Source organism: Cetorhinus maximus, chromosome 14 (genome assembly GCF_964194155.1).
Source record: "Cetorhinus maximus chromosome 14, sCetMax3.hap1.1, whole genome shotgun sequence".
NCBI lineage: Eukaryota > Metazoa > Chordata > Chondrichthyes > Lamniformes > Cetorhinidae > Cetorhinus > Cetorhinus maximus.
This window is the reverse complement of record NC_135892.1, coordinates 23,605,480-23,631,799: the sequence shown is the minus strand read 5'-3', so window position 1 is coordinate 23,631,799 and position 26,320 is coordinate 23,605,480. Positions and strand designations below refer to the sequence as shown.

Genomic DNA, 26,320 nt, shown 5'->3' with positions numbered 1-26,320 from the left:
AGTGAATAGAGTTGTTCTGCTGACTAAGTTCAACAAATTATGACTACTTTAAATAGAACAAATTGAATAATTGAGCAGTTCCAGTTGTTCACCAGTGATCTTTCGGGCAGAGAGCCAAAACTTAAATTCCAAGCCGACCCACAGTTAGTGATTTTGCTTTTTAATTTGGGCTGATCGATGGAATACTTCTATATGCAGAAAAGTGTGACTTCCCTGAAAGAAAAGGAAAAACAGCAGGACTGGCCCACCAGTGCAGACATATGCTTTATATTGACCAATCGTGAGCTTGCTAACAATAGCACAAGAGAAGTTTGTGACTTGGATTCTTCTGGTTAAAGGATGAGATATGCTAGACGGTTGCACAAAAGAAAATAAAGTATATTCAAACTTAATGAAATATATAATGTTAACAGAACATCCAATTTTCATAATATATTTTATCTGTTAAAATATTTGTTCCTATTTTGTAACTGCATTGTAAAAAAAAAAGTTGGTAGTTTTCACAGATCATTGGAATTGTTTGCACCAATGAATGGATATTTGAGTTCATCCATTTCAACAGATTGAAACTTGGTCATTTATTTTCTCTTCCAGTGAGTCTGCCTGTCGGTTTTATAATCAACAAATGAAAAGCAAACACCTGACAATTAAGAAAATGAATGAGATCCAGAAAAACATTGATGGTTGGGAAGGCAAGGACATTGGACAGTGCTGTAATGAATTTATAATGGAAGGCACACTCACGAGGGTGGGTGCAAAACATGAAAGGCACATATTCCTATTTGATGGCTTGATGATTTGCTGTAAATCAAATCATGGTCAGCCTAGATTGCCTGGCGGAAGCTATGCAGAATATCGTCTCAAAGAGAAGTTTTTCATGCGTAAGGTACAGATCAATGACAAAGATGACACTAATGAATACAAGCACGCTTTTGAAGTTATCTTGAAGGATGAAAACAGTGTAATTTTTGCTGCTAAATCAGCAGAAGAAAAGAATAATTGGATGGCGGCTTTAATTTCTTTACAATATCGTAGTACACTGGAGAGAATGTTGGATACCACTATGCTACAGGAAGAAAAAGAGGAGCCACTTAGGCTCCCAAATCCTGAAGTATACAGGTTTGCTGAGCCAGACTCTGAGGAGAACATTGTGTTTGAGGAGAATGTGCAATCTAAATCGGGAATTCCCATTATCAAAGCTGGAACTGTTATAAAACTGATCGAACGGCTTACTTACCATATGTATGCAGGTAAGTACAGTCTTCTTGTAACCTGTTTGCTGTATTGAGGAATTTCATACTTAATTCTTTCTATACAAATGGATCAGATGCTGTTAGAAATTTAAACTACTGCTCATTTATTTAGAAATAGCATTAATGGCAGTCCTACCTTTCTTTATGCTATTTATTTATACCACTTAAAAGATATTATTTTACCTGAGAACTTTTTAAACTTTCCTTGGATGAAGCTAATAAAATGTTAATCATGAGCAATTCAACAAGCAAGCACAGGAACAGTGAGACCTGAACAGCAAGTTTTTGTCCATACTTCAAAAGGATGACAGCAGTACAATGAAGAAAGTTGGAAAACTATCCCAGAGATTCCTTATCATTCTTTTGTTTGTATCATTCCAATTTTGAATTTAAATGTGATTTTTTTTCTAAAGGTTGCTGGACTGAGCTTAAGCATTAGACATATTAGAGTTCGTTGTGGCAATATTATTACATAAGCTTAACTGACGATAAATGTTATTCCAGTGCTGATATATGAATGGAATCTAATTTGCCTGTCCAGTTCATTGCTTTCCCGCAATAAGTCTTGTTTACCAGTCTATTTCTTCTGTTTCAATAATGTCATGCGGTTATTTTTATTCCGATCGTTTGGTTTTTGTATATATTTATACCAGTTGACCTTATTGAAACAAAGGTCACTTCTAATCTTGAAACTATTCTTGATCCAATCTTTTGAGTCCTCCTCTCCTTATTTTCTCTGTGCACACATAAAGCAGGGAAGTTAAGAGTTCAGATTTGGGCAGTGCCTTTTCTCTGGTGAATTTGAGTAGCTAACTATGTAGATGTCTCAGATTTTCATTTATGTTTAAATCAACCTGGTAAGAGAACCATGCCATGTATTGATGCCCTTGTGGCCTTAATTGGAAGCAAGTGACCCTAATAGATGATACAACAATTTGTCCCAGTGAAGTTTTTTAAAATTATTTTTACCCCCTTAACTTTCAATTCTTTAAAAAGAGGCACTTAAACACCAGAACAATTCCTATTCGGCTTTGGTAGCAACACCAATGATAATTGATATTAATTTTGATAAATTGTGTGCTTATGAAGCTGAGGGTGCTAGAAAATGCAATATTTTTCTTTTTTCCTCATCCATGTGAAACACTCCTGGGTCAGGGAGTTGGAAAGTAAAGTTACTCTGCCTCAACAAACTGTTTTAACCTAACCTCTGGAAGAGATGCTCTGACTGCACCAATTTGATTTTTTCATTCCTCTTATCTGCTAGCTTTATGTGTCTCATTTTACTATTATTGGAGATTTAGTTACTTTTTTGCTTCAGATCAGGATTTTGTCAACAATTATAAATATTGCATTGTAATAATGCAGTTTGAAGTAGTTATGACAGATGCATAGTTAAATGTTAAATAAGATCTGTGTTCTGTTCGTGGGATTTAGTTTGGTGAAGTTGTGTGCACCGTTTCCATCTCATCGGTGTCAAATATGCTTAATTTGGTATATAAGTCAGAAAAATGTTCCATGTGGGATGTACATGATGTGTGTATTTTTATTGGTGGGGAAAAAGGTGCTTCCTGTTCATTGCACCTCCTGCAACTGAGTCATTCATAAAGCCTGTTCCTACCATTCATGAAACTTATTTTGACTTTTGGTCCAAAAATAAGTAAATATTTTTGCTCCTTTTACTTCAGCTTTTAAAAGAAAAATACAAGCTGAGCAAGTCGGCACGGGTTTGCCAGAGTCGTGAAGCTGTTGACATTTGCCCAGAGTATATGTCACCAATGTGTTCTATTTTTGGTGTTCTGGTGCTTTAGTTTACTGCTTGTACGTAAGCAGTGTGCCTGTTTCCTTTCTTGTGGAATTCAAGGGTGATTGTTTGCAAAGAAGCTTATTGTTTATTCTTGATTCAGAATGGTTGGGGTGGGTTGATGGTGCAGTAATTAGCATTTGGGGGACTCAGTGTTCATAAGCAAATAAGCTTCCTGGAAAAAGCTTTGCAGCCACTAATAAAAAAATGTTTCGAGATATAATTTGTTTTTTTTAACAAAATAGCTGAACAGATAGTGGTTTACACTAAATTAGAACAGTTAAATATAAGCTCTACTGTATCTTAATCTTGTTTGCTGGTTGCTGTTGTTAATAGGATTCAAGCCGATTGGTGAAGCCGAAACCAAGACAGAGCTTTTCTTTATCAAGAGTTTATTGACTTGTTCAGTCTCACAGCTCTCCTCCCCTTCCCCCTCAGTGTCCCAGCTACCTTCTATTTATATGTGATCAAAGACAATTAATACCCATCACCAGTTTTTCTTGTCATGTCAATTACATTAAGGTTATTAACAGACAATGGAACTCACTTTTGAAAGTAAACTTTGATTAAGTCTATTTAAGATTCTCTCAGTATCATCTCCAGAACCATCCAGTGCAAATCTATGGTTACAATTAGTTCCTGAGATCAGATCCTAAATTTACCTAAAATATTTGAAACAATGGGTGCATTTATACCCACAAAGTAAATTGAAAACACGAACAGAAAATGCTGGAAAAACTCAGCAGGTCTAGCAGTATCTGTGGAGAGAGAAACAGAGTTAATGTTTTGAGTCCATATGACCCTGCTTCAGAAGATTGAAAACAAATTGCTTTGACGTTCACTTTAGGTTTGCAGAGCTGATATACGCTTTGTTTTTCTCAAACGTAATGTTTACTTGTAAGTGGTTTTTAACACTCTGATGTCATTGCATTATTTTGTTTCCTGCTGCTGCCTGAAGAACAGCAAGGCATATTTATTATTTTATCAAATTTGTTAATTTTCCATCATGCAAAATTATGAAATGGTTTGATAGTAAAATCTTTATTTTGTCTGTACAGTGGAAGGTTTGTATATAATTGCTGGGAGTTTTGTATCCAATGTTCCAGATACATTGCTCAGAAAAATCCATACCTAGACAACAACTCTATCATTCCAACAAAATGGAAACCTCTTTACTGTGATGCTTGTTATGACCACAGCCGATGCTATTTGCTGAGCAAGCCATATCCCAGAGGGAAACTTGTCTTACAAAAAAAAGGCTATGATCAGTATTTTGAAAACGAGGAGGGAAAGCTACTGATCCCAGAAGCATGGAACTCCAGTAACATCTTTAGGATTTTAAAATGTTAAAAGATTTATTAAAAAGAAGTGAAAGCTTAAGCAAATCAGATTAAAGTTACAGTTGAAACAGTCTTACCGAACACCACCCCCTCCAAAAAAAAAACCCACTTGGTCGAACACACACAAATAAACTACTTGGCAACAACTTCCTAATAGATTTTTAGTTATAAAAATCTATTAATCTTACCCCCAAGGCAAAACACTTACACTCTGCTGTGAAAATCAAGCAAGTTCAAAAAATAAACTGCTTTCTGAAACAAAGACTTTTCTGGTTTGACTGGACGGCTGTTTCAGATTTCACACCTTCTCTCAACACAGAGTTGGTCTCAGGATATCGTCCCCCACAACTCAGCTCAACGTCTTTCCTTAAATATCCTTTTCCCCTTTCAGCTTAGATTCCATTGTTCTCGGCACCTCTTTGAACTCAACTTTTCATGTTTTTCTATTGCCTCCACTTTCGGGTCAAATAGAATTTAATAATCTTCCCTTGTGAAACCTTTGTAAGTTTTAAAAGTCCCTTAAACTCCCCTTTGAAATTTAACAGCTGAAAAGCCAAGTCCCTACCTATCACCTAATGCTGATTTTTAAAAACCCAACCTATTTACTTGTAAATCCAATTTCAGCATAACCTCTCATTACAAAAGCACGTACCTAGCACCTTTACCCTTTTATTCCGCAGCTCTCACAGCTCTCTATTAACCTTCCCCTCCAGTTTAATTAATCACGGACACACACAAACATACATCCCTTTTCAGAGAATATCACCATATTCCCAAAATATTTTTTAAAAACCATCTTTACACACTAACGGTGTATAATTGTACCCATGTTCACAATGAAGATCATATTCACAAGGTCATTCTCAGCAATACAATGCACAAGAGTATCAGCAATCTCTTTTTATGGTGCTTTATATATTACTTAAAGCCTTTACCTAAAGCCTGCTACTCCCTGAAGTACTTGATATCTGTTTTTATATCTAATTTAAACATGTTCAGCAGTGTTACACAATATCTGTAAGGGCCAACTTATAATTTTCTTCATTCATGAATGTCTCCCAGTAGGAAATTGAGGCCTCACTTGAAGCCCACATACTCAGGTATTAAAGGTAGATCTCGTTAAGAGTTTTCCATAGCAAGTAATTTGTTCGACCTCAGTAAGGAAGCTGATATCAAACCGATCTGACAGCAGTTACAAAACGAGCATGAAGACGACGGTACCTTGCAAAATCTAACTATGGTTAAAACCTGAAAGCAAACTCTACCTTTTAGTTGTATTCTTCTAACATTCACACAGTTCTACCTGTTTAGGTGGGCTCCAATTTGTGTGCATGAGCAGCACTAGTTTTGGTTCAAGCCATGTTTCTCCTTTTTTTGTTAAGGTTGAAAAGAGGTCAAGGTTCAGTATGGCTCTGATTTTGACTTATCCATTGAGATACTTTTGGCCAATTTAAGGAACAAGTAACAAAACTTTGGATGGTGAGGTTGCATGTGCTACAGTCTTAACAGGGAACTTTAATCTCACGTTACTAAACGTCAGCTTCCACTTTCCCTTACGGTCCCCATTTACAGACTTCTTGCAGTTAGCAATGTTGGAATTATGGCAGGGTGCTAGCCAATTCTACAGTTTTATTTGTTACAATACTCCTTTTAAACTGAGAAAACTACTGTTTTTTTCAAACTTCTAATATTGGTGTTTAAGAAGAAAGGAGAGTAAGGAGACTTTGAATGGTATTGCCGTTTATTTAAAATATTTATTGTTGGTGGAGATGTTGTGAAATTTCACCTTTGCTTATACTTCCAGAGTCAGAGATGTGAGCAATTTCATCCTCCCCACCTTGGCCCAATTAGGAGACATTTAGCTTCTTTCCTTGGTTAACAACCAATCCAAAACTCAAAAGACTCTGCTGCAAACTATTTCGAATATATGGCAATCTATAGTACAGTTTGTTGAAACAGACAAAATAAGGTACCACCATGTATGACCAAAATTGGTCCAGTTGTACATGGAAGATTCCTTGGTACAAAAAAAGCCTGAGAAAGAGAATCTGCAGAGTCACAGAATTGTAGCAGCACAGAAGGGGGCCATTCAGCCTATTGTGTCTGTGCTGGGTCCCCGAATGTCAGCAGCGGGGATCATTTTCTGCCTCATCTGGCAAGAGTGAAAATAAAATACCTGTACAGAAAAATGAGCATGCAATGGTAACAGTCCATCTTAAAAGGTGCAATAACAGGAACCAATCTGCAAAATCAGGAGTCCAAGCAAGAAAATCAGCTATGTGTCCTTTCAGTGTGATTATGACCGACCTGGTGAAGAACTCTCAACAAACATTACAAGTAAAGGAGATAAGTTCTTGCTGGTGTTTATTCTCTTACAGCTGGATACCTCAAAAAAATTACATGGGTGGCTAATTGTTAGTGACAGTGCTGGGTCCATTATAGCCAATCTAGAGAATCAAAGTTAATAGTTTTTGAAAAAAAGTTGATTTCTATCAAATTGGGTAACCTGGACATCAGATCCTGATGCTTTGAATGCTGAGTATTGGTGCAGATAACTGTGCACTGCATATACTTAACCTGAAATAGAGAAGTATCAGGTGAAAGTTGAGGCAGTTGGCTTGTGGGGTGTGGGGTGGGCGGTTTAGGGTCAGTGTGCATGGACTGAACACCAGATGAAGAAAATGCAGGGTCCCTGTTCAAAGTGACCTGACCTGTCTGAGGATTTAAATTATTATTGCAGGAATTAGGAAATGTCAGGCCACAAAAAAAAGGAAATCAATCAGGGATTTCACAATAAACCTTGGGCAAGTAATTTCAGAGAGATAGGGGGCAATATATTCTTTGGAAAACAAGTTTTGATATTCCCGCTTTTAGTTAATCTTGGATAGTAGCCCAAATGTCGTATTTTTTTTAGTTGTTCATGGGATATGAGTGTTTTCCCATCACAAATTCTCCTTAAGAAGGTGGTGGTGAGCTGCCTCATTGAACTGCTGCAGTAGGAAGTTCTAGGATTTCAACCTTATGACAGTGAAGGAACCTGGTCATTGCAACCGTTTAAGGCAGGAGCTTGGCAGCAAAGCTTTGTTGTGAATCAACTTTATTGAGATAAAGTCAGGACAAGTTTATTAAGTTCTCAGATAAACCATTTCAATAAACTTGGGCAATGATTTACAGTTTAATGTGGAATATACTCTCATGTCAGGATCTGGATGGCAGAGCGCACAAAATAGTTTCTTTCGCAGCTTTGTACTTTTGGTTTTTGAGCCTCTTTCCATCTCTCTTTCTCCCTTGTCTTGTTTCGTTCTTATTTCTGGATAGTTTTTCTCTCCGCCGGAAAGAAGGCAAACTCAGAGCATCCTTTATTCTGGACGTTATCCAATTAACCCCTCCCTCATCAAACATCTTCAGCCCCACGAATGAAGACACTTTGCTTGACCAACCAGGAACAGTTTATCTGGCTGTGACTAACCATCTACTTCTAAGTGCCCTACTCCTAAGTGTTCCCACTTTATTATACAACAAAGTAGAGTTTCTAATAAAGTCAATTGTTGGTAGCCTACAAAGTTAGATGTTAGCGTCTAATAATAAAGTTAGATTTTAACAATTAGTATTTTGCTAGTAGCCTAATAATCTTACAGGTGTGTGGATTGGAGGGAAACTTGAAGGTGAGTGATGTTCCCTTTCATCTGTTGCCCTGCCCTTCTAGATGGTAGAGCTTGCAAGTTTAGAAGGTGCTGTTGAAGGATGCCAGGTGAGTTAATGATGCAACTTCTCCTTATTATACCCATAACTAGACTGGTACCAAAAATTACCCTTTTTTTTTTTATTCATCATGGGATGTGGGTGTTGCTGGCTAGGCCAGCATTTATTACTCATCCCTGGTTGCTCTTGAGAAGGTGGTGGTGATCTGTCATCTTGAACCGCTGCAGTCCATGTGGCATAGGTACACCCACGGTGCTGTTGGGGAGGGATTTCCAGGATTTTGACCCAGCGACAGTGAAGGAATGGCGATATATTTCCAAGTTAGCATGGTGAGTGGCTTGGAGGGGAACTTCCGGGTGGTGGTGTTCTCATGTGTCTGCTGCCCTTTTCCTTCTAGAAGGTAGTGGTCGTGGGTTTGGAAAGTGCTGTCGAAGGAGCCTTGATGAGTTCCTGCACTGTTTCATGTAGATGGTACACGCTGCTGCCACTGTGCATCAGCGGTGAAGATGGTGGATGGGGTGCCAATCAAGAGGGCTGCTTGTCCTGAATGTTGAGCTTCTTGTGTTGTTGAATATGTACACATTCAGGCAATTGGAGAGTATTCCATCACACTCCTGACTTGTGCCTTGTAGATGGTGGTCCACTTTGGACAGCCAAATGGTGAGTTACTTGCTGCAGAATTCCCAGCCTCTGTCTGACCTGCTCTTGTAGCCTCAGTCTTTATATGGCTGGTCCAGTTTTGTTTCTGGTCAATGGTAACCCCCCAGGCTGTTGAAAATGAGGGATTCAGCAAAGTTAATGCCATTGAATGTCAAGGGAGATGGTTAGGATGTCATTTCTTGGAGATGGCAATTGTGTGGTGCGATTGTTACTTGCCACTTAGCAGCCCAAGACTGAACATTATCCAGGTCTTGCTGCATATGGACAAGGACTGCTTCAGTACCTGAGGAGTCGCAAATGATGCTGATCATTGTGCAATAATCAGTGAACATCCGCACTTCTGATCTTAGAATGGAGGGAAGGTCATTGATGAAGATGCGGTGAGTTAATGATGAAGTTGTGGTGGTTGGGCCTAGAACACTACCCCGAGAAACTCCTGCAGCGGTGTCCTAGGGTTGCGATGATTGACCTCCAAAAATCAAACCATCTTCCTTTGTACTAGGCATGACTCCAAACAGTGGAGAGTTTCCCCTGATTCCATTGACTTCAGTTTGCTAGGGTCATTGATGCCACATTCAGTCAAATGCAGCCTTGATGTCAAGGGCAGTCACTCTCACCTCACCTCCTGAGTTCAACTCTTTTTTGTCCATGTTTGGATTAAGGTTGTAATGAGGTCAGGGGCTGAGTGGTCCTGGTGGGACCCAAATTAGCTCCAGTGAGCAGGTTATTACTGAGTAAGTCCCACTTGATAGCACTGTTGGGACACTTTCCATCACTTTGCTGATGATTGAGAGTAGACGGCAATTGGCCGGTTTGGATTTGTCCTTTTTCTGGAGAGGACATACCTGGGCAATTTTCCACATTGCCGGGTAGATGCCAGTGTTGTTGCTGTATTGGAACAGTTTGGCTAGGGGCACAGCAAGTTCTGGAGCACAATCCTTCAGTCCTATTACCAGAATGTTGTCAGGGCCCATAGTCTTTGCAGTATCCAGTGCCTTCAGCTTTTTCTTGATATCACGTGGAGTGAATCGAATTGGCTGGAAGACTGCCATCTGTGATGTTGGGGACCTCCAGAGGATGCCTCGATGGATCGTCCACTTGGCACTTCTGGCTGAAGATAGTTGCATATGCTTCAGCCTTGTCTTTTTCCCTAATGTGCAAGGCTTCCCCATCATTGAGGATGGGGATGTTTGTGGAGCCGCCTCCTCCTCCCGTGAGTTGTTTCATTGTTCACCATTATTCACGACTGGATTTGGCAAGATGGCAGAGCTTCAGTCTGATCCATTGGTTGTGGGATTGCTCAGCTCTGTTTATTGCATGCTGCTTCCACTGTTTGGCATGCAACTAGGCCTCATGGATGCCCAATTTTGAACTGCGAGATCTTTTTGAAATCGGCCCAATCAAGCATGATGGTAGTGCAACACAACACGATGAAGGGTATCCTCGTTGTGAAGACGAGACTTTGTTTCCACAAGGAATGTGCAGAGGCCACTCCTGCGAATACTGTCATGGATAGATGCATCCAGGACCGGTAGATTTGTGAGGACAAGGTCAAGTAGATTTTTCCTCCTTGTTGATTCACTCACCACCGGCCACAGACCCAGTCTAGCAGCCATGTCCTATGTCAGCAATGGTGCTATCGAGCCACTCTTGGTGATGGGCATTGAAGCCCTCTACCCAGAGTACATTATGTGCCCTTGCCATCCTCAGTGTCATACATGGAGGAGTATTGATTCATCAGCTGAGGGGGGAGGCAGTAGGTGGTAATCAGCAGAAGATTTCCTTGCCCATGTTTGACCTGATGCCATGAGACTTCTTGGGATCCGGAATATTCAGCTGCTTCAACAATGATCTTCCTTCCATTATAAGGTCAGAGGTGGGGGTGTTCGCTGATGATTGCACAATGTTCAGCACCATTCACGACTCCTCGGATACTGAAGCAGTCTATGTCCAAATGCAGCAAGACTTGGACAATATCCAGGCTTGGGCTGACAAGTGGCAAGTAACATTCACACCATACAAGTGTCAGGCAATGACCATCTCCAACAAGAGAGAATCCAACCATTGCCCCTTGATGTTCAATGGCATTACCATCACTGAATCCCCCACTATCAACATCCTGACCTGGACTAGCCATATAAATACTGTGGCTACAAGAGCAGGTCAGAGGCTAGGGATAGTGTGACGAGTAATCCGCCTTCTGACTCCCCAAAGCCTGTCCACCATCTACAAGGCACAAGTCAGGAGTGTGATGGAATAACCCCCACTTGCCTGGCTGAGTGCAGCTCCTACAACACTCAAGAAGCTTGACACCATCCAGGACAAAGCAGCCTGCTCAATTGGCACCACATTCACAAACATTCACTCCCTCCATCAACGACGCACAGTAGCAGCATTGTGTACCATCTACAAAATGCAATGCAGGAATTCACCAAGGCTCCTTCGAGAGCAGCTTCCGAACCCACGACCACTACCATCTAGAAGGACAAGGGCAACAGATAGATGGGAACACCACTACCTAGAAGTTCCCCTCCAAGTCACGCACCATTCTGACTTGGAAATATATCGCCGTTCCTTCACTGTAGCTGGGTCAAAATCCTGGAACTCCCTTCCTAACAGCACTGTGGGTTTACCCACACCACATGCACTACACCGGTTCAAGAAGGCAGCTGACCACCACCTTCTCAAGGGCAACTAGGGATGGGCAATAAATGCTGGCCCAGCCAGTGAAGCCCTCATTCCATGAATGAAATTTAAAAAAAAAAAATCAAAGTTGAGGGCTCTCAGGTTGATTCCCAGGGCAACTCCCTCAAGACAGTATACTGCAGTGTGCCACCTCTGGTAGGTTTGTCCTGCCAGTGGGATAGAACACACCCAGGGATGATTATGGTTGTGCCTGGGACGTTGTCTGTAAGGTGATTCAGTGAACATGACTATGTCAGCCTGTTGATTGACTAGTCTGTAGGAAAGCTCTACCCAGAATTTAATAAGGAGGACCTTGCAGGGTCGACAGGGCTGGGTTTGCAGTTGTTGTTCCTGGTGTCTAGGTCGATGCCATCCAGTTTCATTCCTTTTGAACTTAATAGCAGTTTGATAAAACTGAGAGGCTATTTCAGAGGGCATTTAAGAGTCAAACATATTGCTGTGGGCTTGGAGTCACACTTATGCCAGACCAGCAATGGACAGCAGATTTCCTTTCCTTTGGGACATTAGTGAACTAGATTGGTTTTTACAACAATCGTTTCATGAGATTAGCTTTTAATTCCAGATTTATCAATTAAATTTAAATTCTATCAGCTGTGATGGTGGGATTTGAAGCAGTGTCCCACAGTATTAGCCTGGGCCTCTGGATTACTAGTCCAGTGACATTACCACTATGCCACTACCTACCTTTTTATCTCTAGACAAGCTTCTGACCGCCTAACTGCTCCATCACCAGGATTGCCTACTTCCACCTCCATAACATCACCCAACTAGATCTAAACAAAGGAAACTACGAAGGTATGAGGTGTGGCTTGACTAAGATAGATTAGGGAACTTCATTAAAAGCCATAACGATGGATAGGCAATGGCTAATATTTAAGGAAAGAATGTATCTATTGTTACGGTTGTATGCTCCGTTGAGTTGCAAAAACACAACAGGAAAGGCAGCCCAACCAAGGCTAACAAAAGAAATTAGTATTCGATTCAAAGAGGAGCCGTATAAAGCTGCTGGAAAAAGTAGCAAGCATGAGGATTGGAAGCAGTTTAGAATTCAGCAAAGGAGGACCAAGAGATTTATTTAGAAGGGAGAATTAGAGTATGAGAGTAAACTTGCAAGGAACATAAAAGCGGATTGTAAAAACTTCTATAAGTATGTAAAAGGAAAAAGATTGGTAAAGACAAATGTAGGCCCCTTATAGTTTGAAATGGGAAAATTTATAATAGAGAACAAGGAAATGACAGAGCAATTAAACAACTATTTTAGTTCTGTCTTCACTGAGGAAGACACAGATAACTTCCCAGAAATGCCAGGGAACCAAAGGTTGAGTGAGAAGGAGGAATTGAAGGAAATTAGTATTACTAAAAAAAATAGTGCGGTAGAAATGTGGTACCAAAAGCCAATAAATTCCCAGGGCCTGATAATCTACATCCCAGGGTACTAAAGGAGGTGACCATGGAAATAGTAGATGCGTTGGCTATCATCTTCCAAAACTCTGTAGATTCTGGAATAGTCCTGGCAGATTGGAGGGTGGCAAATGTAACCCCGCTATTTAAAAAAAGAGAGTGAGAAAACGGAATTACAGACTGGTTAGCCTAACATCAGTGGTGGGGAAAATGTTAGAGCCTATTATAAAGAATGTGATAACAGGACACTTAGAAAATATCAACGAGATTAGACAAAGTCAACATGGATTTATGAAAGGGATATCATGTTCGATAAACCTATTGGAATTTTTTGAAGATGTAACTAGCAGAATAGATAAGGGAGAACCAGTGGATGTGGTGTATTTTAATTACTCCTTAATTAGGCCTTCACTGCCTAGGCCATAAATTGTGCAATTCTCTCATTAAATCGCGCTCTTATTTTAAAACTTAACTGGACCAGCCATATAAATACTGTGGTTACAAGAGCAGGTCAGCGACTGGGAATTCTATGACAAGTAACTCACCACCTGGCTCCCCCAAGCCTAGATGAATGCAGTTCCAACACACACAAGAAGCTCCACATCATCCAGGACAAAGCAGCCCAGTTGTTCGGCATCCCATCTAACACTTTCTCAACATTCACTTCTTCCAGCCCCGGCATATGGTGGCAGCAGTGTGTACGATATATAAGGTGCACTGCAGCACTAGCCAAGATTCCTTCAACAGTACCTTCCAAACCTGCAGGCTCTATTATCCAAAACAACAAAGGCAGCAGATGCATGGGAAAACCACCACCTGCAAGTTCCCTTCCTAATCTCACACCATTCTGACTTGGAACAATATTGTTGTTCCTTTAGTGTTGTTGGTTCAAAATCCTGGAACTCATCCTTAACTGTGAGTGTACCTAAATCACATGGACTGTAGCTGTTCAAGAAGGCGGCTCACCACCACCATCTCACGGGCAATTAGGGATGGACAAAAATGCTGACCTTGCGATGTTCACACCACGTGAATGGGGAGAAAAGTGCTCCTTAAAACCTACCTCTGACCAAGCTTTCTGTCACCTGTCCTGATGCCTCCTTAGGCGGCTCAATGTCAGTTTGTTTGATAACGTGAAGCACCTTTGATGTTTTATCACATTAAAGATGCTATATAAATACAAGTTTTTTTTATTCATTCAAGGGATGTGGGCTTCATTGGATAGGCCAGCATTTATTGCCCATTCCTAATTACTGAAATACTTGTTGATATGTATTAGAGCAGCACCATTAATGTTGTTTGAATTTGATATGCTTCCTACTTGTGTATGAACGTTGAATGAAAATGTATGTTGAGTTAGTTACTGCAGATAATTTTTCCTTCATTGAATTAATTTACTTATAGACAAGATTTCATTCCTACTTCATTGTCTTTCTGATCTAGAATGATTGAGTTCTGTGCTACTATTTCACTGTTTGATCATTTTGATTTACTATTTTTAAAAATCTACTGTTATGCTTTATACGCATTCTGGTTTATTGGGCTTTACTGCAGTCTTTTGCAGTGAAAGAATCAAAAGGACAGCCTGAGTGAGGTTGTTAAACAGCTGAATGAAGACATGTATTTACATTAAAATGTGAGAATAAAATGTGAGAAATAGGTGCTAGAGTAGGCTATTTTGCTCTTTGACCCTGCTCTGTCTTTCATGATCATGGCTGATTTACCTGAACTTCACCTCCCTTCACTACCCCATATCCCTTAATTCCCTTTGTACCCATAAAAACATTTGTAATGGGAGTGAGATCTTGAGAGGTTTCTTCGATGGGATGATGGCCATTACTATATTCATGTGGAGTTTCAACATATACTTTTTCCTGTTTTTAAATAATTTGATATCCCAAAAAACCCTAGAGGCAAAACTTGCAACACACATGTACAAAGAAAGTTATGCAGCACCCAATCATAGAATAGACCTGACGAGATAAAGATTACTCTTCTCTCTTCCTGTAAAAGATGTATTTTCACAATTATCCCCAAAAATCTGTTGGCTGATTGGTATTATGCCCACCAGAGCTAACATTTGTGAGATTTGAGTCTATCTCCGGAAGGTATTGGTTCTGGTAGGAGAAAAACTGCTAGTTTGAAATAATAACCCTCCTGAAGCCACACATGATGTAAGTTTAGTTTTGGGCGTTCTTACTTCAAAAAGACATTAATGCATGGAAAGAACTTGGAGAGCACCGGCCAGGGTTATTCTGGATTTAGGGTTCAAAAGTGCAAGGAGAGACTTATAGAGCTGTATTTTTCTTTGGAGAAATAGATACAAGATTCAGGCATTAAACTGCTAGGAGATATAGATATAAACAGGCCATTTGACACAAACTATGAGTGCAGAATGAGAGGTTTGAAGTTGCTTTCAAGCAAGACGAAAGAAGACATTTATTTTCCTGCAGTGAATAAGTATGTGGAAAAGATTTTGTCAGAACAATTAATATTAATTATGCAAAAGATGATCAAATAAAATATTTAGAAACATACTGAAAATTACAGGGTTTGGTACATGCTGAAATAATCAAAATTCCTTTTTTCTGTGCAGTTGGATGTGGGTGAGGGGCTAAGTAGGGTGGTAAATGGGATTTACAAAATGCAGATATGGGTTGAAAAAATATTTTCAGTTTTTTGCAATTATCTTTCACGATGTACAACTACAATTCGCTTTATATGAAAAGCGTTTCCTTGAGATTTTGAATAGATGCGTGGATTATGCAGCCTTTGTAGTAGGACCTGTGACCTGAAGTTTAGAGTGCTACAAAGCAAATAAAGCATGACTTAAATGTTCCCCATATACTGCATTGAGGGGTATAAAATCTGGCACAAAATAATAACAGAAACCAGAAAAGATATACTTTTTTTCGTACACAGCATATTTATTAGAATCCTCTCCAATATCAGTCCTCCTATCCTGCCAGCCTGCGGCAGCGTGCACACTTCAAATTCTCAATGAATCAAGGGCCGACTCCACCAAGCGCACCAGTCCAGATGTTTGAATGGACCTGGTGCCAAATTCACTTTGAACCAGCCATGTGGACACCTGGTACAAACACCAATGACTGCGTAAAACGCTTCATTTTGTCATGTGTGAATCAAAGTTGACCATTGGGGAGTTTCTGGCACCACGATGTTCAGAGTTCGGTGATTGGCGTTAAAAGCAGTTTGAAAACTAAACCGACGTGTTTATGAAAACGTATATCTGCTGTTTTGATTTGCAGAGCTCGTTGAGCGGTCCCGTAGTTTGTGGTGCTGCTCTGGTCAAACTGCCATAGACAGACCTGAACCAGGATGTCCACTGTGCTGTCACTTTACAAATCAGACGTCAACTTTGTGTTGCTGCTGCAGGAAGTCAGGCAGGCCGGCTACCCCGAGATCTCAAAGGTAGGCGTTAAGCAGCAGTGACGTCTTGAGGAGAAGGCACATTAACTAGGAAGAGAGAAAAAGTTCATAACGACTTCATATTAGAGGGAATAACGCACACAGCATTTCTCAGCATCCCTTGGACAGGCACGTATGTGCAAACGGTGCAGTAACATTGCACATGTTTCTTCAAAGTAGATTTTTTTTATTTTTGGAAAATACTGGATACACCTAGCTGAATATTGACAATCTCTTATTTGAATGATTTGCTCACTCAACTATCAGCCACTGGGTAGACAGCTAAATAATGTTGCTAGCTGGATCAGTCTGTTTAGAGAAGGCAGGCTTAATGATTGATTTCTTATTGTTTTGAATATATTCTGCAGTGGCAAGCAGGTAAAGATACCCTAGTGAAGTGAAAAGCTGGGAGATAAAAGTCACATTCCCTCAAAGGGTTTGTTAATACTCCAATATGAGTCAGAATGCCTTGGCGGCGCTAAACAGAGAAAAAGGGCTGTCTATAATAAAAACAGAAAATGTTGGAAAAACTCAGCAGGTCTGGCAGTATCTGTGTAGAGAGAAACAGAGTTAACGTTTCAAGTCCTTTTGACTCCCCTTCTTCATAAGGGACTGCCTTATGTTCAGCTGTCTAAAGGATAAATGTTCAATAAATTCCACCTGTGGCTTTGCTGGCTTTTGTTAAATTTGATTTGTGGAACACAATAAACAAAAATTGAGGATATGTGGCATTAAACTTATAGTTTCACAAACTGATCCTATTTATTTTGGTCATTAGAGGGCAGATTTATTTTGAATCAACATGTATCTATTTTAAATTTCATTGTACTTGCAGGCTCTGCTTACTTAATTGATAGTAACTCAATATTAGATATTTCCTTGTAGGTTCTGTTCCATAGAAGAAATGTGAGATGAATGGTTAAACCTATATTCTCTTTCTCAACATGCTCTGCCACCTACAAAATGTTGTGAAAGGAACACTGGAAACAGAATTTATGGGCGACCTGCTCACAGGGAAAACAAAATAATCTGTTCGGTTTTGACATCCGCTGTCTGCATCCAAGGATGTATTGCAGACACTTAAATGAGATGAGGAAGAAAGTACATTTTAAAGAAAAGGCATATAGATTTTATATGTGTGAGTGTACGTCAACAGTGTGGCGACTGGTCAGTTTTCTTTTTCCTTTTTGAAGCAATGGATTTTTTGAGGCATCGTGTAATGGAACTAATGATCCAAAATATTTGTTTTCAGCATCACAAATTAATGCATTTTTAAATTTTCGTTAAGAGAATCATGCTCAAAATACTTTGTATTTCTCTAGACCCAAACTTTGTTCGGACATTCCTCACAACTTATCGGTCCTTCTGCAAGCCCCGGGAGTTGCTAAGTCTTTTAATTGAAAGGTATGTTGTTGTAATGTACAAACATTTTTTTTCTAAAGCAGTTTGTTATTTGAAACTTACATTTCTTCAACTGTAATAGATATGAACTGAGAGCTTTACAAGTTTGGAGGACAAAAACTATTTTGTTAGTACTTATTTGTTGTCCACAAATATTTCAGATTGTAGAACATGGCTTTCTGCATGTTACCTGTATTGAAAGGATGGCAGTGCTTTATTTCTGATTAATATCTTCCAGTTGTCTCTTGAATGTTTTCTTTCTTTGTTTAGGCAGACATGAAGAATGTTTGTGAATAGGCTTTGGGCCAGAGGTTTGACTAGTTCCACTTCTGTATCTAGAATGCTTTATGCTTTCTGGTTTGTAGGCATTTGGGGATCAGCGAGACTTCTATAGCACTGTGACTCATGTGGTCTACCTTTGAGGAACCCAGTATGCACAGCCACTTAAGAGTTTTGGGGATGTGAAACTGTTGCCCAATCTCTGCTTCTTTCGATCTCTCCTTTTTTTTCTCTCTTTACCTGGCCTTTCTCCCTTTTGTATTTTAGTTACTCTCTGCCTGTGCTGCTTTTATTGTGCTTATTCTAGCCTGTAACTTCCAAGTTCCCCAGCATCGGATTTGGAGGGTACCCCAAAGATGCGCTGGGGAATCCCTGTGGTAAAGGTTTGCTTGGCAACTGCCCAGAAGTGCGCATTTCCTCTGGACAATTGTGCTGTGCTGAGACCATCCAAAAATGCAGTTTAAATTGCAAACTTTGGATCGTTCTGCCAGGGTTATAGCAATAGTTACGCAAGAAAAATTCGAAGAATTAAAACCTCTTCTAACTTCTGAGTAACTATTGTAAAGACCCAGACCAACTCCATGCGATGCCCATACACCCCTGACTCCCCCCACCACCCACACCCTCGAGTTCCGACACCCCCAACCCCCCCGAACTCTGACACCCCTGGACCTCCGACTCCCTCCAGACCTTGGACCACCCCCATCCATGACCCTCCCGAACCTCCAGTTGACCTCTGCCCCAACCTCGGACCCCCCCAACCCCTGAACACTGCCGCCGCCCCCCCAACCCCCCTCCCCCTCCCCAAAAGACCTGGGACCCTGTCCCCATCCACTCCCCTCCTGCACTCGGATACACCCCCCCCACCCTCCGACACCCCCCGCCCTCTAACCTCTGACCTCTCCCCCCCCACCCACCCCACCCCACGGACTTCTCACTGCCCACCCTACCCCCGGACCTCCGACCATCCCTCCCCGAGACCTCTGACGACATCCCCACTCCCCAAATCCTATCCACTTACCTTAGGCACTTACCTTCCCCTAGCCTGTCAATTTCCCTGGCCCTTTAAACTTACCTGCTTTGTGGCAGCAAATGCCGTAAAAAAAGTGGGTACGGCCTCCTTGAATACTCTGGAGCTGCACTTCGCCAGGGCCTGTGAGGAGTCTTATGATGCAGGCCCCAAGCAGCTCTGGTGAACAGAAGTGGCAATGTAATTTTCAAGACCAGGTAAGTAGGTACTTAATTCCTCTAATTTCTGCGGGCCAGCACTTTCCGACGATAATCGGAAGTTACGGCCCAATGTCTTTGTTACTTCATTGTTATATTGTTTCCTTTTCTCTTTATCTACCATTCTGCATCTGGTTCTGCTTTAGTCTCTGCTGACTCTGCTCTTTCTCCTTCAGCAATCTCTTACAAAATACCAATTAGTCTACACTGAAAGCATGGCAATTGGGAGCAGTCTGGAGAGTTCAGAGAAACCAGAGGGTGGAGTTGAGCATAGTTTGTCAGCCATGAGTTGGGTCTGCTGTGAGTGAAATCGTCACATCAGGCCTGAGTTGGATTAGGTTCTGGAATGGGGTAGTGTGGCTGGGTATGATGGCTGCTAATTAAGAAAGAGTATCAGAGATAGAGACTTTTGATTTTGTATTCAGTGGGAGGGAGAAATGTTGATGTGGTAGGATGATGGATGGGGAGATTTGATTTAGAAAAAGGTTTTAAAAATTGTGAATTATTCGTGTATTTTGTATGTGCCTTTATTTTTGTGGCTATGAAGTAGATGGGTGAAGAATTATGGTGGCTTGAACCCAGGCATTTTTTCCCTACTTTGTGATTGGGCAGAAAATCTTTTGAGGGTGAATAGATGTGTGGAATTTGCGACCGTGTGGAATAGTTGTGGCGAATAGTATGGATGCATTTAAGGATGAGCTAGATAAATACGTGGAGGAGAAAGGAATAGAACTATATGATAGGGTGAGTTGAAATAAGGTGGATGAAGACTTGTATGGAGCATAAACACCAGCATAGACTTGTTGGGTTGAATGACCTGTTTCTGTGCTGTAAAATTCTATGCAACTCTAGAATGGCTGTGTGCCATCTGATTGATTCATAAGTGCAAAAGTAGAAAAGATATTTAACTAATGAGGGAGAAGAAAGTTAATGAGTGTGACTACAGTCATGACATACACAATGTTCACTCAAGGTGAAATTTATTCTGTGGATAAGTACATGATAATTTCTAGCCAAATTTAGTTATGTTTGCATTGAGCTTACAATTTTAATGAGTTTATTACCTATGTAAAATGTGCCCTCATTCATTTGACCAAATAAATTATAAAGATTTGTAACACTTATTTTTGAATGTACATATTTCGATTTTATATTTTTGACCTGCATTTAATGTCAGATTTGAGATTCCAGAGCCAGAGCCTACAGAAGCTGATCGAAAGGCAATGGAGCACGGTGACCAGCCTCTTAGTGCAGAATCGAAACGTTTTAGGAAAGAATATGTTCAACCTGTGCAGCTTCGGTAAGTAGCATTTCATAATACTGCATGGACAAATATGAGCTGCCTTAGAATTCTCAGTAACTTCTAAAATGATGTGTTTCAACAGATGGTAGATAGACGTAAAATTGTACCATTTTTTACAGTTTAAAAAAGCCTGACCAGGAGGCCCTGCAATTGAACACATTTGGCAGCCATGTCTGGCAACCGGTCTGATCCATTCTGATTCCTGAGGCACAGTAGCAAGCCAGGAAACAAGTAGATTTTCATCCATTGTTCTGTTCCCTAAACAATTTGGGAATTTTCATCCTGTGATGGAACTCCTTTCCACTCTACCACAAATTATTTAGTTTACCTTGGGCATTGACTTTCAACTATAGTTGTCAGTGATGCTTGACCTTTCATTCAGGGAAGGAATTAATACTTGCACATGCCCTGGCATGTTAATAAAGTTTGCTAATAGTTTCAATGCAGTTATTGTTGAAACACTTGCACATGGACTTGATAAATAGAAACAAATGATCTCCATATTTCAGGGCCTCAAGTTTCTTACCATAAAAATCTCATTTATAATCAGTGGCGTATTTTGAATTTTAAGGCACCATATTAGGCTTATTAGGGAATTGTTTCTCCCTCACTTTCCAGTGGATTGCACTTCAGGAGCAACTTTTTTGCTTTGAAAGGCTGTGAATGTCAGCAATGCACGTATGTATTGTGTCTGATGATGGTAGTCATTTTGTTGCACTAAAATTGAAACTGCTCTCAAGTTTTCTCTATGTTACTTTACCTAGTGAAATCACTAATGTCTCAGTTGGTCAGGTTTTCCCCTGGCTTTCAAAAGGTGGAGGCAATCAGGATTTATGTTGTATCCTTCATTCATGGCTCAATAACAGATGGTTAGAGTCACTAACAGGCTGGGGACCTGTGCACAAGAGTACTTGGACCTGGAATTTTGAGAGTCTCAGAATCTGTGTTCAAATTTCAAAAATTACCTTTAGCCTCGTGGGATATTAACACTTGGGTCTGTTACAATTATCTGATTCAACTTCCTAATCAGGAAGCAACTCACTCGTGCATGGCTCTTCATACATAAAAATGAAGGTGCTTTATATAGTGATTAATATAGTGAATAACCCACAGCAATCAACTATTTAGATGCACACACCATAAGAATATAGCAGTGTAATCCTATGATCAAAGTCATCTGGATTGGTGATTCAACTGAAACGAGGGGGTCAGTTAGCTCAGTTGGTTGGACGACTGCTTTGTAATGCAGAGTGACGCTAACAGTGCAGGTTCAATTCCCGTACTAGCTGAAGTCATCCATGAAGGCCCCACCTTTGCAACCTTGCCCCTCACCTGAAGTGTGGTGACCCTCAGATTAAACTCACCACTAGTCGTGTCTCTCTGATGAGAGAACAGCCTATGGGACTACGATGATTTTCTTTCATTCATTCAACTGAAATTTAAAAGAGAGATTTCCCAGCGCAATATATCTAATGTTGCTGCAAATTTGTGCCAAATTTCATACTACCTGATTGTTTTTTGAAGAAAACAGCAGCCAAATCTCTCAGATAAAAGCAAAAAACTGCGGATGCTGGAAATCCAAATCTCTCAGGCTTTGCTAATTCACTATCAGAGAGTATTTGGAGCGCTGATTCCAGCGTAACAACTGAAACTAATGCAACATCGAAGTTTCAAATGCATGTCAAATTGTCTAATTTCTAATTTGTGGTACCAGGTTAATACTTCCACCCGTGCATGATCATATATTTGAAAGCCCCCTGATTTTTTTCCAAATCTTGAACTGCCATTGGCCATCTATAAACACATATAGATTATATAATGTGTGTACATAAACCTGCAGAATCGCAGCTCAGGCAACTTGACTAACACAAGTGAGACAGCTTAATTCATTGCACCTACTTGCACTGATCAACTAGTATCTTAATGATGATTCTGAAATTCACTTGAGAGGATAGGATAGGTCAAAAAGATTAAAGTAGATTGGAGTATGTTGCTATCCAGAAGAAAGTAGAGTTTATTTTAAATAAATGATTTTAAACAGAGAAATGTTGTATGTTCCATGGATAAAAAGTATAGTGTAAGGTAAAGTGAAACCTAAATCGCTAAATGAGAAGCTTCATGGGGAAATTAACCTTAAGATAAATATTTCCGTTAATATAATGTAAATAATTGTCAAGACTGTGGTCAGGTTAACAATTACAGTTGAAAATAATTAAAGCAATTATTCGAACTTCTCAAAAGGACATGAGATGAATGTTACATTAGTTGATATCAGGTTGAAAGGTTGGATACCATGAGTGCCCCATATTTCATATAGTGCTTTGAGATCTTTATCATCTGCCTGAACAACCAGAACAGGTAGAACTGAAGGAAGATACATCTGACAATGCATCACTCTTTTAGTTTTACACTGTAATTGCAATGTAGATTATATATTAATTTTTGGACTGTGACTTCAACAGCCTTCTGTCTCAGTGTTATCTTCTGATACATAAATGTTTTTGGAAGTATTAAGGTCAAAGGCTCTAGTAGTGTGTGCTACTATTCTAACCTGCCAAAATTCAATATGTTATGTGGATCTTAGCAAGTTCTCAGCCAGCTAAATACAATAATGCAGGATAAGTTTACTCTGCCAACTGAGCATTGAATGATAATGTGAAAACTGGTTAAAATTTCCAAATGTTCGTTTTTTTAATGTTTTTTTTATTGCATTCTCTAAGAGTTCTGAATGTATGTCGGCACTGGGTGGAACATCATTTCTATGACTTTGAAAGAGATGCAGAGTTATTATATCAACTAGAAGAATTCATTGGGACAGTTAGAGGTGAGGAGCCTAAACTATATAAAATCTGCAACTAGAAAATGTACAATAACTACAAGAGCTGCAATATTTTATTAATAGTGTGTGATTTCAGTGACCTATGCTATTTTGTGATGCAGGTAAAGCCATGAAGAAATGGGTTGAATCTATCAGTAAAATCATCCTAAGGAAAAAGCAGGCACAAGCAAATGGACCATCGCATGCTATCACATTTGAAAGTTTGCCCCCTTCTATAGAATGGCACATAAGTAGAATTGGTCAAGTTGAAGCATTTGACCTGCTAACTTTGCATCCAATCGAAATTGCACGGCAGCTAACTTTATTAGAATCTGATCTTTACAGGTAATGACTTTTCTGCTGCCTTAGAATATGAATGTCCCTGTGTTAAGCAGTAGAAACAGTTTGCTATGAGCAGATATGCTTTTGTATACGAGATCTTTAATATTTTAATATTTTTAAAAATGTGAGCACAGCTGTATGATTGAACCTTCAGAGTTATCAGAAGGGATCATTTCCATATTTACAATGTATAATTTCTGTCACTTTTTAACAGAATATTTATAGTACAAACAATTCTACAAGAATTTTTAGCTTTGCAAAGTTTAATATTGATTTAGTAATAATTTTCAGACAAATATGTGTTATGAATTCAGTTTTCTCATTTTCCCAAGATATTTATTAGTGACTTAGAGCATTAAAATTTTATCCAGCTTTTCTCCAGACAATGTGTTTGTTTAAGAAATTCATTAGGTAGTTGAACGTAGTAAAAATTTAAAGTGGTGAAAGTGCCTTTGGAGTATTTATCAAGCAAAATTAACAGATAAACTTTGAACTGCTATTTACTTGAAGCTTAATGACGTGGTGATAGTTTTCAAATTATCTTGCCAAGAAATTTGACAGGTTTCACTTAAGCGTAGAAATGATTCATGTTTTTGTGTATCTGGATTTTAGAGCTGTCCAGCCTTCAGAACTAGTAGGAAGTGTATGGACAAAGGATGATAAAGAAATACATTCTTCAAACCTCCTCAAGATGATACGGCACACTACTAATCTCACTTTGTGGTTTGAAAAGTAAGGAATATATGTGTATTAACATAGTTTTTGTGTATTCTGTGCAACTGTCGTGAACAGAGGAGAGATATCAGAAAAAATAAAACTTAAGGTTATTGCTTGAATGAAGTTACATTGCTTATGATACAGCTTAATATTAAGACCTAATTATACAGAATTTTGCTTACTGAAAGGCCAATGCCGAATCACACAGTGCAGAAGAGGCCCTTCGGCCCATCAAGTCTGCACCGACACGTGAGAGACACCTGACCTACCTACCTAATCCCATTTACCAGCACTTGGCCCATAGCTTTGAATGTTATGACGTGCCAAGTGCTCACCCAGGTACTTTTTAAAGGATGTGAAGCAACCCGCCTCCACCATCCTCCCAGGCAGTGCATTCCAGACTGTCACCACCCTCTGGGTAAAAAAGTTTTTCCTCACATCCCCCCTAAACCTCCTGCCCCTCACCTTGAACTTATGTCCCCTCATGACTGACCCTTCAACCAAGGGGAACAGTTGCTCCCTATCCACCCTGTCCATGCCCCTCATAATCTTGTACACCTCGATCAGGTTGCCCCTCAGTCTTCTCTGCTCCAATGAAAACAACCCAAGTCTATCCAACCTCTTTTCATAACTTAAATGTTTCATCCCAGGCAACATCCTGGTGAATCTCCTTTGCACCCCCTCCACTGCAATCGCATCCTTCCTATAATGTGGCGACCAGAACTGCACACAGCACTCCAGCTGTAGCCTCTATATTATATATATAAAAAACAGTAAAACATTGTTACCAAAACCTGATTCTAAACTTGATGTTATTTTCATTAAAATATTATTGTTCTTTGGTAGTACAGAAGTTGAATATTGTTGAAAGAGAGACATGTTGCTGAAACTCATGGTTTTACAGTGATCAGGACAAACGCAAGAATGCAAAATGTCAAAACGATCAAGTTGATGAATGCAAGACAAAAAGCTTCAGCCATGTGTCTCTCACTTCAGCAATATTCAAGAAAAATAATTAATAATCAGTATTAAAGTCTAAACATTTTCAATTCTGACACTTTTAATGAAGATCTATTTATGATTTTCAATGAACGTTGAATCTCCTGCTTGCACTAAATATAATTACAATGAAGAAGTTTTTAAGTGAAGTTACTCTGAAAGTTTTGGCAGCACGTTTCAAGTGGTATTCTATTTCTGAAGACCTTTAATAGCTTCATAGTTTTCCAACAATTACTTTTCAATCATATGCTGTATGGTTTTAAAATAAGCCAGTTTCTAACCTTGCTGTGGTGATAATGCAGATGGTCAAAGTTATAACTTCCAAGCTTTAAATGAGTGTTGCTTCAAGTTTTCCCTGTATCTACTCCCACTGCAGTACACATAAATTATAAGTTCATGTATCTTTTAATTTTCAGATGCATAGTAGAAACTGAAAACTTGGAGGAAAGAATAGCAGTTGTCAGTCGAATAATTGAGATCCTGCAGGTTTTCCAAGAACTAAACAATTTCAACGGAGTGTTGGAGGTGGTCAGCGCGATGAATTCATCTCCAGTTTATAGACTGGATCACACATTTGAGGTATGTGGTTCAACCAGATGCACAGAATTGCTTGAAGGATAGAAAACTTTATTGAAGTGTCATGACCATGTAAAAGGCATTTGCTCAAATTGGTCCATGAGCTAAGAATTCATGTGTGTTTGTATGTAGCCCCCTTTTGACTTGAGTGGTTCAATTTAAAAATAACCAGTAGCAAAGCTTTAGTCTTATACAAGATTAAGATTACCTTATTACAAAACACTGCTGCAAGTTAATTAAGTAAAAGTAATAAAGTTACGAACTGAATACATGGTGAGATTAATTGCAGATGAGAATAAAAGATACTCATAAAGATGAAATTCAGGTCAGCCCTTTAAGATGTTGGTGCAGGCCCGTAACTTGCAG

At 39.6% G+C, this 26,320-nt stretch overlaps 1 protein-coding gene across 3 annotated transcripts in view; it reads left to right on the top strand.

Annotated features, from left to right (window-relative positions):
• Window positions 1-26,320, top strand: part of LOC144689525 (son of sevenless homolog 1) — a 275,662-nt gene that overhangs the window by 202,482 nt on the left and 46,860 nt on the right. For all 3 annotated transcript variants that reach the window (XM_078556670.1, XM_078556669.1, XM_078556671.1), the window contains exons 10-16: window positions 595-1,250; window positions 17,615-17,696; window positions 20,377-20,499; window positions 23,223-23,326; window positions 23,443-23,665; window positions 24,275-24,394; window positions 25,795-25,957. In XM_078556670.1, coding sequence (XP_078412796.1) covers window positions 595-1,250; window positions 17,615-17,696; window positions 20,377-20,499; window positions 23,223-23,326; window positions 23,443-23,665; window positions 24,275-24,394; window positions 25,795-25,957 — 1,471 coding nt within the window. The remainder of the gene's footprint in view (window positions 1-594; window positions 1,251-17,614; window positions 17,697-20,376; window positions 20,500-23,222; window positions 23,327-23,442; window positions 23,666-24,274; window positions 24,395-25,794; window positions 25,958-26,320) is intronic.